The 15,028-nt window shown below is 35.6% G+C and overlaps 1 protein-coding gene across 2 annotated transcripts in view; it reads right to left on the reverse strand.

Moving 5' to 3' along the window:
* Positions 1-1,010: 1,010 nt before the first annotated feature.
* The window catches only part of NUP54 (nucleoporin 54), a 31,118-nt gene continuing 17,100 nt past the window's right edge, over positions 1,011-15,028 (reverse strand). Inside the window, exons 8-12 of one of the 2 annotated variants that reach the window (XM_012447022.2) lie at positions 14,700-14,793; positions 9,789-9,896; positions 4,398-4,517; positions 4,003-4,113; positions 1,011-1,854 (exon numbers count right to left, since the gene is read on the reverse strand). In XM_012447022.2, the coding sequence (XP_012302445.2) occupies positions 1,726-1,854; positions 4,003-4,113; positions 4,398-4,517; positions 9,789-9,896; positions 14,700-14,793 (562 nt within the window). In that variant the 3' untranslated portion in view covers positions 1,011-1,725. The remainder of the gene's footprint in view (positions 1,855-4,002; positions 4,114-4,397; positions 4,518-9,788; positions 9,897-14,699; positions 14,794-15,028) is intronic. The other variant, XM_064368105.1, reaches the window with a different exon arrangement.

Raw genomic sequence — 15,028 nt, forward strand, 5'->3', positions numbered from 1 at the left:
CAGTCTCTGATATCTTTTCTTCTGCTTGATCCATTCAGCTATTGAAACTTGTATATGCTTCATGAAGTTCTTGTGCTGTGTTTTTCAGCTCCATCAATTCGTTTATGTTCTTCTCTAAGCTGGTTATTCTAGTTAGCATTTCGTCTAACCTTTTATCAAGGTTTTTTTTTTCTTTGCATTGGGATAGAACATGTTCCTTTACCTCAGAGAAGTTTGTTATTACCCACCTTCTGAAGCCCGCTTCTGTCAATTTGTCAAATTCGTTCTCTGTCCTGCTTTGTTCCCTTGCTGGTGAGGAGTTGTGATCTCGTGGTGGGGGAGAGAGGTTCTGGTTTTTGATGGTTTCATTCTTCTTGCGCTGGTTTCTTCCCATCTCTTGGATTTATATAGTTTTGTTCTCAGGTAGCTGCTTGGGAGGTGGCCTTTCCTTTGCCTGCAGAGGCACTTCTAGGCTGCCACAAATTCTGTGGAGCTGCTCCATCTTTTATTTACTCAGGAAAATTAGGCCGGCTTTTGTCCGGCCACAGATGAAGGGATGAAGAAACTGCAGTGTATTTGCACAACTCTTCATCCATCACAAAATAATGGAATTTTCATTTGAAGCCATGCAATGAACCTTGGAATGATGTTGAAAGATTACATATTCTCAGAGTATGCAGGGTGGGTGCCTGCACCTGCAGTGTCTGCTGGGGCAGCACAGAGGGAGGTGGCTGATGGACTTGGGGCCTTGCACCACCATTCCTGGCCCAGCGTGCTTTCCCAGGGTGGCGCCTTGCCGAGCCAGCCACCTGCCTGCCAAAGGTCCCTCGCAGTGGGCAGGAGAATCGATATCTGTAGTTTTATTTGCCACACCCTAATCAAAATGTATTAGTACTGACAAAAATCCCTAAGAGGGAAAAATCAGACTTCTTAAGACTAAAATTCCTGAATTGTGATTATGAATTTAGTACTTTTATGTGGACATAAATGGTCATTCCTCAAAAGCCAAATAAAGCACAAGACAGAATATATAAAATTACAAATTAAGAATTTATTTATAAGTTTTCATCTTTTTAGAAATAAAAAGGTTTAAAAAACAAAATCGTTGAAAAAAGGGTTAAGTAATTTTGTTATATCCTAATTGCTTAGGTGTGTTCTGTAAATTCCAAATAAGTAAAATAATATAAAAATACATATTCAAATCTTTATAGAACAAAAAGGAAACAGTAATCATTAAATACTTTTGGATTTACTTTACTCCTCCCACAGATGAGTTCACATATATAAAAACTGGTGTACAATTACACTCTGAAGTACAAATCTCCAACAGTCAAGTAATTTAAGTTTCTTCTGTTATGTGCAAAGTAGATTATTTTGTATTTACTTGGTATGGAAAGCAGCGTACAGGCTCAGTGAACAATAATCATTAAACGCAGTTTATGTTTACGAAAATGCTGTTGTAAAAATGTACAATAGTACATATAATTTTGGTAATTATGCACTTCTCCTTTTAAAGTAAATACAGCTTTTAGATAAAAATCATTCAGAGGTTTTCTTTGAAGAGCTGTGAGGTGACTATGTAACTTCAGATTTGATGAACAGTAATTTGTCAGTAAACTTCTCAAAAAACCAAGCCAAGAGAGAATTGTTTTCTTTTTCCCCTCCACATGGTCAGTTTCTTAAGGAAGGGCTGATGCAGTAAGAAGATGCATTTTCACAAACCTCTACTACACAAGTTGTGAACTGTCAACTAAAGACACCACCTCTGATGTGGATGGGTTCATTCAGTCCATGTTCAACCAACTTTATGTCTTCTAGATCATCTTTAATGATGCTAATCAAATGGCTAAGGCCTTCCTGTTGTTGTTTCAAATGCTAGAACAAATTAAGAAACAACATATTAATGCATTAATGTATTAAAACTGCAAGCTAGTCACAAGAAAAAGGATTCCACTTTGACTATTTTACTAGGAACACAGTAAGTGCTCTAAATATAGAAGACATGCATATTTAAACATTTGTACTACTTTTTGCTAACAGTGAAAGACAATCTTTAAAGAATGAAATCAAACAAATACATAATGAACAATATCTTCTAACAAAAATGTTTTATAGAAAGCTATTCCTTTTATCAACTTTTGATAAAGGCATGATGATAAAACAGAACTCAAAGAAGGTATTCAAATATAGATGACTAGCAAAATAATATTCTGAAAACTGAGAAATTCATGTTTTGAACTACAAAGTACATAGTGATAATAATGGTGATGATGACTATGGATGCTAACATTCTTAAGACTCTTCCTTATGGGTTAAAGTGCTGTTTTAATAGCTTTACTGGTATTCACTCACTTAACTCATTTAAAATCCTTCTGAGCACCCTAGCACCCTTTGGGGTACTGTGACTATTTCCACAGTTAGTTAAAGAAACTGAGACACAGGCAAATAACCTGCCCAGGGACATAAAGTAGATGGTAAGCCATGATTCAATCCCAAAACAATACACCACTCATCCTTTATTCCCAGTTTTATTGCACATATCAACTCTATTTAATACAACTATTTATTACAATATACTGGAATCTGTTAATTTATTGCAAATACTTAAAACAATGGAATGTAATTGGTTGTGTGTGTAATGTCCAAGAACCTAGAAGTCAAACTAGTTTTTGGCTGCACAATACCAGCCATATTAATTCTAAAGCACATAATAAAATTGGATTTGTTGATGACATAACCTTAATCTGAAATCCTCAGGGTCATGCTAACAGTCATTAGTTAGCTAGTATATTCCACAAAGTTCATCATCTTAATATATTTTCTTTAGACACAACTGTTCATTTTCATTAAACCAATCTGCATTTATACTAATGAAAATAAGCCAAAGCAGTGTTTCTCAACTGTTTCACACAAGGTGAAAACCCTAGAAAAGTGGTTGGAGATTCTGGCCACCTCAACCTACCTCCATCCAGGTCACCTGAGGGCTTAAGGGCTAGATCAATGACAACATGTTCGTAACTTACATGCAGCAGACAGGCAGGGAAGGTATTATCTACAGCAGTTGCTTCTCAAACTTTAAAGTGCATACAAATCATTCTATGATCTTGATAAAATGCAGATTGAGTACGTCTGGAATAAGAACTGAAATTTTCCATTTCTAATGACCTCCCAGGTGCAGCTACTGCCTACATTTTAAGGAGCAAGGTCTAGGGAACTTTAGTGTCTCTACTACCTCTAAATGCATCTTTTTGGCAAGGAGAGGGACAATTCACTTTTTAAAAATTGTGGCAAAACAGGCGTACCATAAATTTTGCCAGCGACTATTTTTAAGTTTACAGTTTAGTGGCATTAAGTACATTTATGCTGTTGTGCAATAATCAACACTATTTTGTTTAGAACTTTTCATCTTCTCAAGTTGAAATTCTGTACCAATTAACAGTAAGTTCCTTCCATCCCTTCCTCCCCTCACACCCTGGCAACCACCTTTCTACTCTCTATTAATTGGACTACTAGGTACTTTTCATAAGTGAAATCATAAATATTTGCCCTTTTACAAGTGGCTTATTTAATGAAGCATAACTTCAAGGTCAAATTGCATTGTAGCATGTGTCAGAATTTCCTTCTTTTTTCAAGGCTGAATAATATTCCATTGTGTGTATATATACTACATTTTGTTTATTATTTGATTGACTCAGGTTATCTCTACATTTCAGCTATTGTGAATAATGCTGCTATGAACACAGCTGTACAAATACCTGTTTTGAGTCCCTGTTTCCAGTGTACTTGGGTATATATCCAGAAGTAGACCTGCTAGATCATATCGTAATTCCATCTTTAATTTTTTAATAAACACTACACTATTTTCCATAAATGCTGAACCATTTTATGTTCCCCCAACAGTGCAAGAAAGTTCCCATTTCTCCACATTCTCACCAACACTTTTTTATTAGGATGAGAGCCATCCTAATAGATGTGAAGTGGTGAGCTCACCCTTTAAATAATGCACCCTCATCTAACACTTACCTGCTTGATTTCTCTTAAAAGATCTGCATCTATGTAATACCTTTCTTCAGATCTGACAGCTCCAAAATGATTCTGCATCCTGATTTGAGACATCAGTTCATTTAGTCGGCCCTAAAAGTAAGACTGAGTCAAATTACAACTGCTGACGAAGACTTGTAAAAGAGAATGTTTTCTTTTAAAAGGATGGTTTCAAAACCATCTATTAAAAATTTCTATTTCTCTCTCTGTACATTATATTTGAAACACCAATGCTAGCCAAAAGTACCATGACTGAGTTTACTTTACTGGCAATAACAAACACAAGTTTACAAAATTCCTGCTTGAAGATCACGTAACATTTTGTCCACAGATCCACCTGAAACAAATTTTAGCATTATAGTCTTAGAAGTGGTTACCTTGAACTGAGTAGGTGCATTTAGTTCACCCTGTATTGTATCCAGCTGAACTCGCAACTGCTCTTCATCAGCCTGAATGGCATAACCACTCTTCCTTTGAATTTCCTGTTTGATTAGGACCTATACAAATAAAAACCAAATAGAATTATCTCTGTTTAGTTATGCAAGTAATATTACAATTAGTTGCTGAAAGGAATCAGTGGAAAATTAGGAGGGTTCAACAGTTCAAGATTTGGATCACGTTTCTGTCCATTTTAACTAGGCAAAAGTTATCAGATAAGTACACTGATGTACACTTAATTGTTTGAGACGGGGTCTTGCTCTGTCTTCCAGGTTGATTTCTCTTAAAAGATCTGCATCTATGTAATACCTTTCTTCAGATCTGACAGCTCCAAAATGATTCTGCATCCTGATTTGAGACATCAGTTCATTTAGTCGGCCCTAAAAGTAAGAGGGCCGACACCACTCCTCTGAAGAGCAGTGGTGTAAACACAGCTCACTGGATTCTTGACCTCTGGGGCTCATGAGGTCCTACCACCTCAGCCTCCTAAGTAGCTGAAACCACAGGTGTCCACGACTGCACCTGGTTAAATTTTTAAATTTTTTGTAAGGGTCTCACTATGTTGCCCAGGTTAATCTTGAACTCCTGGGTTTAATTAAGTGATCCTCCACCCTTGGCCTCCCAGAGTACTGGGATTACAGGTGTGAGCCACTGTGCCCAGCCAACAATTAAGCAAAATGTATTCTTTAAGAAACAATACAATGTAAGAGTATAAAAGACAAATTTCCTCTCAGACCCCCAAGACAAATAGTACTAACTGATGTTCATTCTCCTGTACCTTTCTCCTTGCTCCTACAGAGAGAGCATACATACACAGATCCAAAATAAAACCATACTGTATATATCACTCTGTGACATGCTTCCTTTGTTGTTGTTGTTTTGAGACAGGGCCCCACTCTGTTGCCCAGGCTGGAGTGCAGTGGCACAATCATAGCTCAATGCAGCATTGATCTCCCGGGCTCAAGCAATCCTCCCACCTCAGCCTCACAAGTAGCTGGAATTACAGGTGCTCACCACCATGCCTGGCTAATTTTTCTTTCTTTTTAGTAGAGACGAGGTCTCCCAATGTTGCCTAGGCTGGTCTCGAACTCCTAAACTCAAATGATCCTTCTTCCTCAGCCTCTCAAAGTGCTGGAATTACAGGCATGGGCTACAATGCGAGGCTGCTTCTATTTCTTTTCAACTTAACAATACATTGGAAGAAAGAGTCTAATGTAGTGGCCTCTAAAGGCAGACTCGTGGTTTGCTGCTACTCTCCAAGCCCAGCTTACTCTGTTAAAAACAGTGCAAGCCCTTCCATACTCTCATCCATGTTCCTACAACTGTATCTTTTTCATAAACACATGCACACACTGACTCCTTTTTGCTCATCTAAATTAAAAAAAAAATTGATATGTATAATAAACAAAATTAAATTTTATTATAAATTAAAATTATAATTTTATTATCAAAATCTCATGAAATTCCTTAAGAAGTATAGCTCTAATTTGTTATTTTTTTGTTATTTTTTTTAATGGTAGATTCATTGTACCATTAATTCTGGTATCTTTTGCTATACACAATTTTTTATGTGGCCAATTTTGGTTTATAGTTTCTAGCTTTCTGATCAAGTGTCTTTCAAATCCCAGATTGTACATACAGCTTAGAAAGTTTCTTAGAGTTAAGTCTTTAGTCCACTTTATTTGTATATGATGCAATGGTCTAATTTTATTTTCTTCCTTATGGATAGTTATACTCCAGCATTATTTATTAAATAAACCCACTGAATTGAAATACTGCCTTTGTCATATATTAAATTTTCAGCACACTTGCATCTATTTATAAATTCTCTATTCTGTTCCATGTGTCTTTCTGTCCAATCTCATGCAAATGTTACATGGATTCCATTACAAGAGGTTTAAAATAGGTTCTGAAATCTGCTAAAGAAGTCCCCTTCACTATTTCTTTTTTGTTCCTGAACAAGCTAGTCTCGAACACTTATTCTTCTTTATAAACTTAAAGAAATTTTAATCAAAAACTTTTTAGAGACAGAGTCTCACCATGTCACCCAGGTAACAGGTGCAGTGGCTATTCACAGGCACAATCCTAACTCACTATAGTCTCAAATTTCTGGGCTCAAGTGATTCTTCTGCCTCAGCATTCTGAGTAGCTGTGACTATAGGCGCCATGTCATCACACCCAGCCTAAATCAATTTTCAAAAAGCTGTAATTCATTTTTAATTTTGTAAAATGGATATTAAGTATTCTCATCAAAGAATATAGTTTATTTGTAAATACCTATACTTTCTTCATAAATATATTCCTGAGTATTTTACAATTTTGTCATCATAGTGAATGGAACATTTTCCTATTTCCAGATAGTATAAAGAAAAGCTGATTTTTGTAGTTTTATATCTAGCCAGCTTACTACACTAATTCTATGGTTATTCCCTCGGGTTTTCCAGATATACAATCATATCAGCAAAAAGAGATCACTTAACCATTTTCCTAATGTTTATATTATTTCTTTGCTCATTATATTTATGAAAACCTCCAAAATAGGAATGAATAATGATGATAATATTAGGTATCAGTGTCTAGTTTCTAAATGTGATTTTAGTGTTTTGTCTTTTTGAGTATTTGCTATTCATTTTTCGTTTCAGTCTCTATATTTTCTGATTTGAGGTATACTCCACATATAATTCACCTGTCTTAGGTGTACAGTTCTATAAATTTGGTAAATACAGTCATGTAACCACCACCATGATTAAGTTACAGAATACTTCCATCACCCCAAGCTCCTTGTAGTCACATTTCTCTCTTCATCTATAGTTCCTGGTAACTACTAATCTGTTATCTGTCCTTAATTTTCTTTTGTATAATGTTATATAAATAGAATCATGCCTTATATAGCCTTTAAGTCTGGCTTTTTTCACTTAGCATAATTTGCATGTCTTCAAAATAGCTGTTTGTAAGTTCTTTTTTTTTTTTGAGGTGTTGCAAACAGAAATGTAAAATGCTACAGCTGCTTTGGAAAACAGTTTGGTAGTACCTCAAAAAGTTAAACATAGTGTCTCCATATGACACAGCAATTTCACTCCTAGGTTTACACCCAAGAGAAACAGATGTCCACAAAAACACTTGAAAATAAATTTTAATAGCAATATTACTTATAATAGCCAAACAGTAGAACCACCAAAATGTCCATCAATTGATGAGTAAAATGTGGTATAATCATATGATGGAATATTATTCAGCAATAAAGAATAATATTCATTTACTGGTACCTGAAGTACTATTACATACCACAACACAGATGAACTTTGAAAACATTATGCTAAGTATAAGAAGCTAGTCACAAAAGACCATATATCATATGATTCCATTTATATGAGGTTTCCAGAACAGGCAAATCTATAGAGGCAAAACTGGTTGCGTGGGGCCGACAGATTTGCAGTGAAATGGGGAAGTGACTGACAATGGGTATAGGATTTTTTTTTTTTTTTTTGAGATGGAGTCTTGTTCTGTGGCCCAGGCTGGGGTGCAGTGGTGCAATCTCAGCTCACTGCAACCTCCGCCTCCTGGGTTCAAACAATTCTCCTGCCTCAGCCTCCCGAGTACCTGGGACTGCAGGCGCATGCCACCGTGCCTGGCTAATTTTTTGTATTTTAAGTAGTGACAGCGTTTCACCGTGTTAGCCAGATTGGTCTTGATCTCCTGACCTCATGATCCGCCTGCCTCAGCCTCCCAGAGTGCCAGGATTACACGTGTGAGCCACCTGGTATGGGATTTCTTTGTAGGGTGATGAAAATGTTCTAAAATTGATTGTGGTAATAATGGTTATATAAGTCTCTGAATACACTAAAAACCATTGAATTGTACCCTTTTCATGAGTGAACTGTATGGTAATGTAAATTATATCTCAAGCTGTGAAAAAAAGAACAAATGAGGCTATATACATTATTCCTCAATTGTCTGGAATAATTAAAATAACACTGGAATTAGCTCTTTAGTGGTTAGACAAAATTCGGCAATGAAACTATCTGTCCTTGAGGCCTTTTTCAGGTTATATCTTTCATTTTTCCAGCTGCTTCTGTGGTATTTGTTTAGTTCTCTGTAGATTAATTTTAGTAATTTTTATTTTCATAGAAAAATCAAAATAAAACTTCCTCTGAGTTCTAAAATTTGTTACCCTAAAGTACATGCAGTATCATCATTTTTTTTTTTCTTTTTTGTGAGACAGAGTCTAGCTCTGTTGCCCAGGCTGGAGTGCCGTGGTGTGATCTCGGCTCACTGCAATCTCCACCTCTCAGGTTCAAGCAATTCTTATGCCTTAGTCTTCCAGGTAGCTGGGACTACAGGCACACACCACCATGCCTGGCTAATTTTTTGTATTTTATTGGAGATGGGGTTTCATGTGTCAAACTGAGCTGTCTCAAACTCCTGAGCTCAGGCAATCTACCCACCTCGGCCTCCCAAAGTGCTGTAATTACAGACGTGAGCCACAGTGCCCAGCCCATGCAGTATCTTCTTATTCTGTTTTGTGTATCTATCATGATGTCTCTTTTCTGACTACTAATTTTGTATGTTTTGCTCTGTTTTTCCCTTCTTCTGGCTGATGAGATGCTTAGCGATTTTAATGGTCTTTTCAAAGAACAGTTTTTCAATTTATTCTTTCCACTATTACTTGTTTTAGTCTTTCACTGATTTTACATTTATATTTATTTCTTTTTAGTTTCTTTTGGCTTATCTTGATAATCCTTTTCTAATTTAACAAGAATACCAACTTCCTTTATTTTTCACATTTGATTTTTTAAAATTAGACTTTTTTATGGCTGTAAGTTTTCCCCTGAGTACAGCTTTTGCTGTTTCCCACTAGTTCTGGTATGTAATATTTCTGTTTTCATGATAGTTTATAATTTCAGTTTTTGTTATTATTCTTTTAATTCCTCCCGTTAATTTGGAAATTCTATTATTGTTTTTCAACCTTACAGTTACACTCCTTTTTCTAGCACTCAAAATCAAAAATGTTTCTTAACTATTTTATGAAATTTATGAGACATCGATGATCTCACAGAAGCTTCCTTGCACTAAGATGCTGTATTTCTTCAGTGCTTTCCCGCAAACTCTCACTAAAATATGAACTTTAGGATATTTTTATTCTCCTCACTCAATCCTATGAGATCTGTTTTCCAATTTCAAAGTTTTACTGAAAAAGTTTGGTACTCCTAGTTTCACAATGTTATTATTTCATTTTAGTCTGTTATTTTCTATTATAAAAATCTATGTTCACCACATTATTTCACACACATAGCCTTATAAACACTGGTGAAAAAAATCCAAATTACTACCTGTAAAGTTCTATGGGAAAGATCCATGAGTTTCCTCTTGTATTGTGCAATTTTGGCTACAGATGTAGTTTGATTCTTTTGTAGCTCACTAATATCTTCAGATATGATCTGTTTAAAAAAAATTTGGGGGGATGGTAAATCAAATATCACAACTATTTATCAGTTACACCTATATGGAAATTCTTGTCGGAATAAGCCTGAGATTCATCCCTCAAAATATAAACTCTTTTCCTATAAATCTGTGCTTATATTTCTTCCCTTTTTACATACCTAAAATTTTTTAAAAAGAATCATGCAAAGATATCTTTAGAGCTCTAGGAAATTTAGCAATGAGGCAATATATAGAAAACATAAGCCAGGCCAGGCGTGGTGGCTCACTCCTGTAATACCAGCACTTTGGGAGGCCAAGGCAGGCAGATTACTTGGGATCAAGAGTTTGAAACCAGCCTGGCCAACATAGTGAAATCCTGTCTCTACTAAAAATACAAAGAATTAGCTGGGCATGGTGGCATGTGCCTGTAATCTCAGCTACTTGGGAGGCTGATGCAGGAGACTCGCTTGAACCCAGGGGACATAACTTGAAATGAGCTGAGATTGTGCCACTGCCCTTCAGCCTGGGCGACAGAGTGAGACTCCATCTCAAAAAAAAAAAAAAAAAAAAAAAATGGAAAAAACTAGGCTGGGCACAGTGGCTCACTCCTGTAATCCTAGCACTTTGAGGGGCTAAGGCGAGAGGAATGCTTGAGACCAAGATTTTGAGACCAGCGTGGGCAACATAGCAAGACCCTGTCTCTATACAAAATAAAAAATTAGCCAGATATAGTGCTGCATGCCTGTGGTCTCATCTCCTTAGGAGGCTAAGATGGGAGGATCGCTTGAGCCCAGGAGTTTGCGGTTGCAGTGAGCCGTGATCATGCCACTGCAGTCCAGCCTGGTCAACAGAGAGAGAGAGAGAGAGAGAGAGAAAGAGAGAGCCCAAGACCGTTTGAACTATTTCAAAAGGAAAAAAAGAAAACACTTATTTCAGAAATAATTAAGGAATTTGAAGTAATATGGAATACAGCCAACAACCATGCCTGAATGGAAAAAATAAGATGACATCTAGAGGGTATCTTAATAGACAATTAGCCCTGTATATAATTACTGATAGAAAGTACAGTACAGTTCAACATTAACTATTACAGAATACCTGGAGGGAGTAATCAGAGTGGAGAGGAAAAGGAATGATACTGATTGATTATACAACAGGATACATTTTTATGCCTCTAGATCTTTGACTTGCTGTTTTACCTGGCTGAAATCCCACTATTCTGCCTTAGGAAGTCTTAACCTTACAGGCTAGGTTAAAATCTCGCTATTTCATTAAAGCATCCCAATCAGAATTAATCCCATAATTGTCTCTATCATAATTAATCATTCTATGCCACTGGTTTATATTAACATGTCATAAGAGAGAGGATAAGAAGATGTGCAAGACATATTTTAGAACATCTACCTGTGCACATCACCTCTTAAATAAACTTTCCAATGCCAGGCCATGCTGAAAGGACAAAATTAGGTCGCCATGTTATATATTACATAACCCAGGCAATCTCCCCATCCCAAGTTTGAAAAATCAGCAGGGTTTTTATATTTAAGAATAATTACGACATTATTTTCTACAAGCAATAACCAAAAAAATTAGACATGTTACCAGCCACAGTATTAACAAATACTAAAACCATCTAGGAATTGATCCAAGAAAGAATGCACAAGATTTTAAAAGGGGATATTTAAAAGTTATTTCAAAGGACATAAAAGACCACAATGATTAAAGAGACACACCATATTCTGGATGAAATGATTTAATATTAAGATTCAATTCCCACAAATTAAGTCTTTGCATTTAATGCAATTCCAACCATAATTCTAGCATTCTGGACAAATTGATTCTAAAGTTTTTATGGAAGAATAAAGATCGATAAAGACACAGAAAACTTTGAAAAGAAGAACAAAGATTAGAGATTCATTCTACTAGATATTAAGATACACTACAAAGCCATAAGAGTAAAAAAAAGTGGAATGAGTGCATAACAACAGACCAACTGGCCACTGAATCATAAGTGAGGGTCTAGAAATAGATCACATATATATATGAAAACGTTGCATAATTAAAATTCTTTGATAAATCATTGAGGAATATCAAATTTTTTTATGAGCAATATTAAAAAAAAAGGGACCCACTATGTAGAGAAAAATAAATCCAGGTTCATACCACATACTTTATATAAAGGTAAACTCCATGATGACAACAAAAGACTCAAATGTGAAAGGTTAAACTCTGAAAATTTTTTTAATGTAGGAGACTCTCAGACTTTGGGATGAAAAATTAGGACAGAGTTAACAGACAGATGAGAAACTAGAAGATATTTACAAGGTTATAAACAAATAGGGACTAAAATCTAGGACGATTACTGAAGTTCAATAAAGAAAACATAGGAAGCCCAATGGAAACACTGGCCAAATATATGAATGATTTCAGTTCCGGACAAGATGGACTAAGCACATGCAACCCCAATCTCTCCCATTTCATATAGCTATAAAACTTGGATGGACTACATGGGGCAAGCTATTTGAGTACTCTGGCAGGAAGAACAGGGAAGATATAAAGTACCATGTAACTGGTGGTGAATTTACCCATTTTTTCCCTCAGGCATCCCTGGTCTGGTTTCAACCCAGCCTCAAACCTGGAAATGAGCATACATGCTGAAAGGGAGCTCCAAGAAAAGTCTGGTAGTTCTAGTGGGAAGAGAAATATCATATTATCTAGTGAAAGGTTTCTCAACTTCAGCACTATTAATGTTGGATAATTCCTTATTGTGGGATTACTGTTCTGTACACTGTAGAATGTGTGCAGCACATTAGATGACTGCAGCACTCCCCAACCGAGTCTCCAGACATTGCAAAATGTGCTCTGGGAGACAAAATCACCACCACCACCACAAGCCACTACTAAGAGGTACTGCTCTAAGACTTGAGATGATAATGAAATGAAATGCTAAAGAAAAGTCCAAATAACCCAAAAGAAGGTAGAAAAGGGGAAACAGAAATGAAAAACAGAGACTACAAACACAAAACAAATAATAAAATGATAGGACTAAATCCAAACTTTATGCTGTCTACAAGAATCTTCAAATATAATGATATAGGTAGCTTAAAGGCAAAAAAGATGGACAAAGGTATGCCATACAAACACTTTTTATCAAAAAAAGGTAGCGTAGCTATGTTAATATCAGACAAAGACTTCAGTGTCTAAGTGTCCATCAACAGATGGATAAAGAAAACATGGTGTGTACACATATATACACATACAATAGAATGCTATTTAATCATGAAAAAGAATGAAGTGCTACCATTTGCAGCAACACAGATGAACTTGGAAGACATTTTAAGTGAAATAAGCCATGCACAGAAAGATAAATCCTGCACGTTCTCACTCATATGTGGAAGCTAAAAAAGTTGATTTTGTAGAAGTGAAGAGTAGAATAGTGGTGGAGAAAAGAGTAGGAGTAGGGCACTGCCAAAGGTTGCTTAACAGATACAAAAGTACAGCTGGATAGCAGGATTAAGTTCTAGTGTTCTATAGTACTATAGGTAACTATAATTCACAACCATTTATTGTATTACAAATAAGTATAGGAGTGAATTTTCAATGATACCAACAAATCATAAATATTTGGGGTAATGGATATTCTAATTACCCGTATTTGATCATTACACACTATATGCATGTGCTGAATTATCACACTATGCCCCATAAATATGTAGTTATATGTCAATTAAAAATAATAAAAGGAAAAAAGCCATTAGAGGGATTAAGAAGGATATGATATAATAATAAAAGGTAAATTTGCCAAAAAAAAAAACCTATATAACAGTCCTTCAAACTATTAATACATGAAGCAAAAACTGAGAAATGAAAGGAGAAAAACACAAATCCATAAGTGTAGCTGTAGATTTCAACTTTCTTTCCCAACTAACAAACAGAAAAATCAACAATACAGAACTAAATACTATCAACCAACTGGATCTCACTGACATTAATAGAAAACTTCACCCAGGAACTGCAGAATACACATTATTTTCATAGGCTCCTGGGTTATGAAACCTTAGCAAAGTTAAAAGAATTGAAATCATACAAATTTCTCTGACTTTTAAGAATCTTTAAGAATATTTAATTATGAAGATCTACTCTTTTTTTGGACGGAGTCTTACTCTGTCACCCAGGCTGGACTGCAGTGGCACGATTTCTGCTCACTGCAACCTCTGCCTCCCAGGTTCCAGTTATTCTCATGCCTCAGCCTCCCAAGTTGCTGGCATTACAGGCATGTGCCACCACACCCAGCGAATTTTGGTATTTTTTAGTAGAGACTAGGTTTCACCATGTTGGCCAAGCTGGTCTTGAACTCCTGATCTCAAGTGATCCACCCGCCTTGGTTTCTGAAAAAAGCCTACTTTATGAAATAAAATATCAAGTATATTTAAGTATTAAGTAATTTTAAATTTGCTTCATCAACATACAGTAATATACCAAGACAATTATAGGTTATGTCAACATAAAAAATCATAATTATAACCTTCACTTTCATAAGGCCCCATAAATAATAATATACAATCCTTGACTAAAACTAGAAACACAGTTTAATTAATCCACTAAGCCAAGAATTCTAAATTCATTATTATTAAATCAGATTCATATGATTTGGGGACTTCTAACATAAAGAAGGTAGTTGTATAAAACTGTAATTATTAATCTACAGTGTATGCTACATTGTTTCCTATAAAACAGTAGCACACATAGTAAAAAGAATTAAATGTCTTTAATCCTTTTCCCTACTTCCAGGGCCAAAGAATGAAAAGCTAAATGCTTACATCTAATCTGGTTTGATGCTGCTTAGTCATCTGATCTTGAACCTTCAGTCTTCGGAGAAGTTCCTTAAAACCCACCATTGGTACAGGAATTAACCTGAAGAAACGCAGTGAACAATTTTCAGATCTGAAGCCTATTACTACAAAATTCCAGAAGTTAAGGTTTTAATAATAACATTCATGTAATTTTATATTAACTTTCTAGGGCTCTAAGGCAGATCTACTATGCCTATGAGATAACCATGTTACACCAAAGAGATTTTATTCAACCTTCGTATTTTACAAATGAGGAAATATAGTTCAGTCAAAACATTACATTATTAAATGCAAAT

The sequence above is a fragment of the Aotus nancymaae genome, unplaced genomic scaffold (genome assembly GCF_030222135.1).
Source record: "Aotus nancymaae isolate 86718 unplaced genomic scaffold, 86718_ANA_hifiasm-v0.15.2.pri h1tg000006l, whole genome shotgun sequence".
NCBI classification, from domain to species: domain Eukaryota; kingdom Metazoa; phylum Chordata; class Mammalia; order Primates; family Aotidae; genus Aotus; species Aotus nancymaae.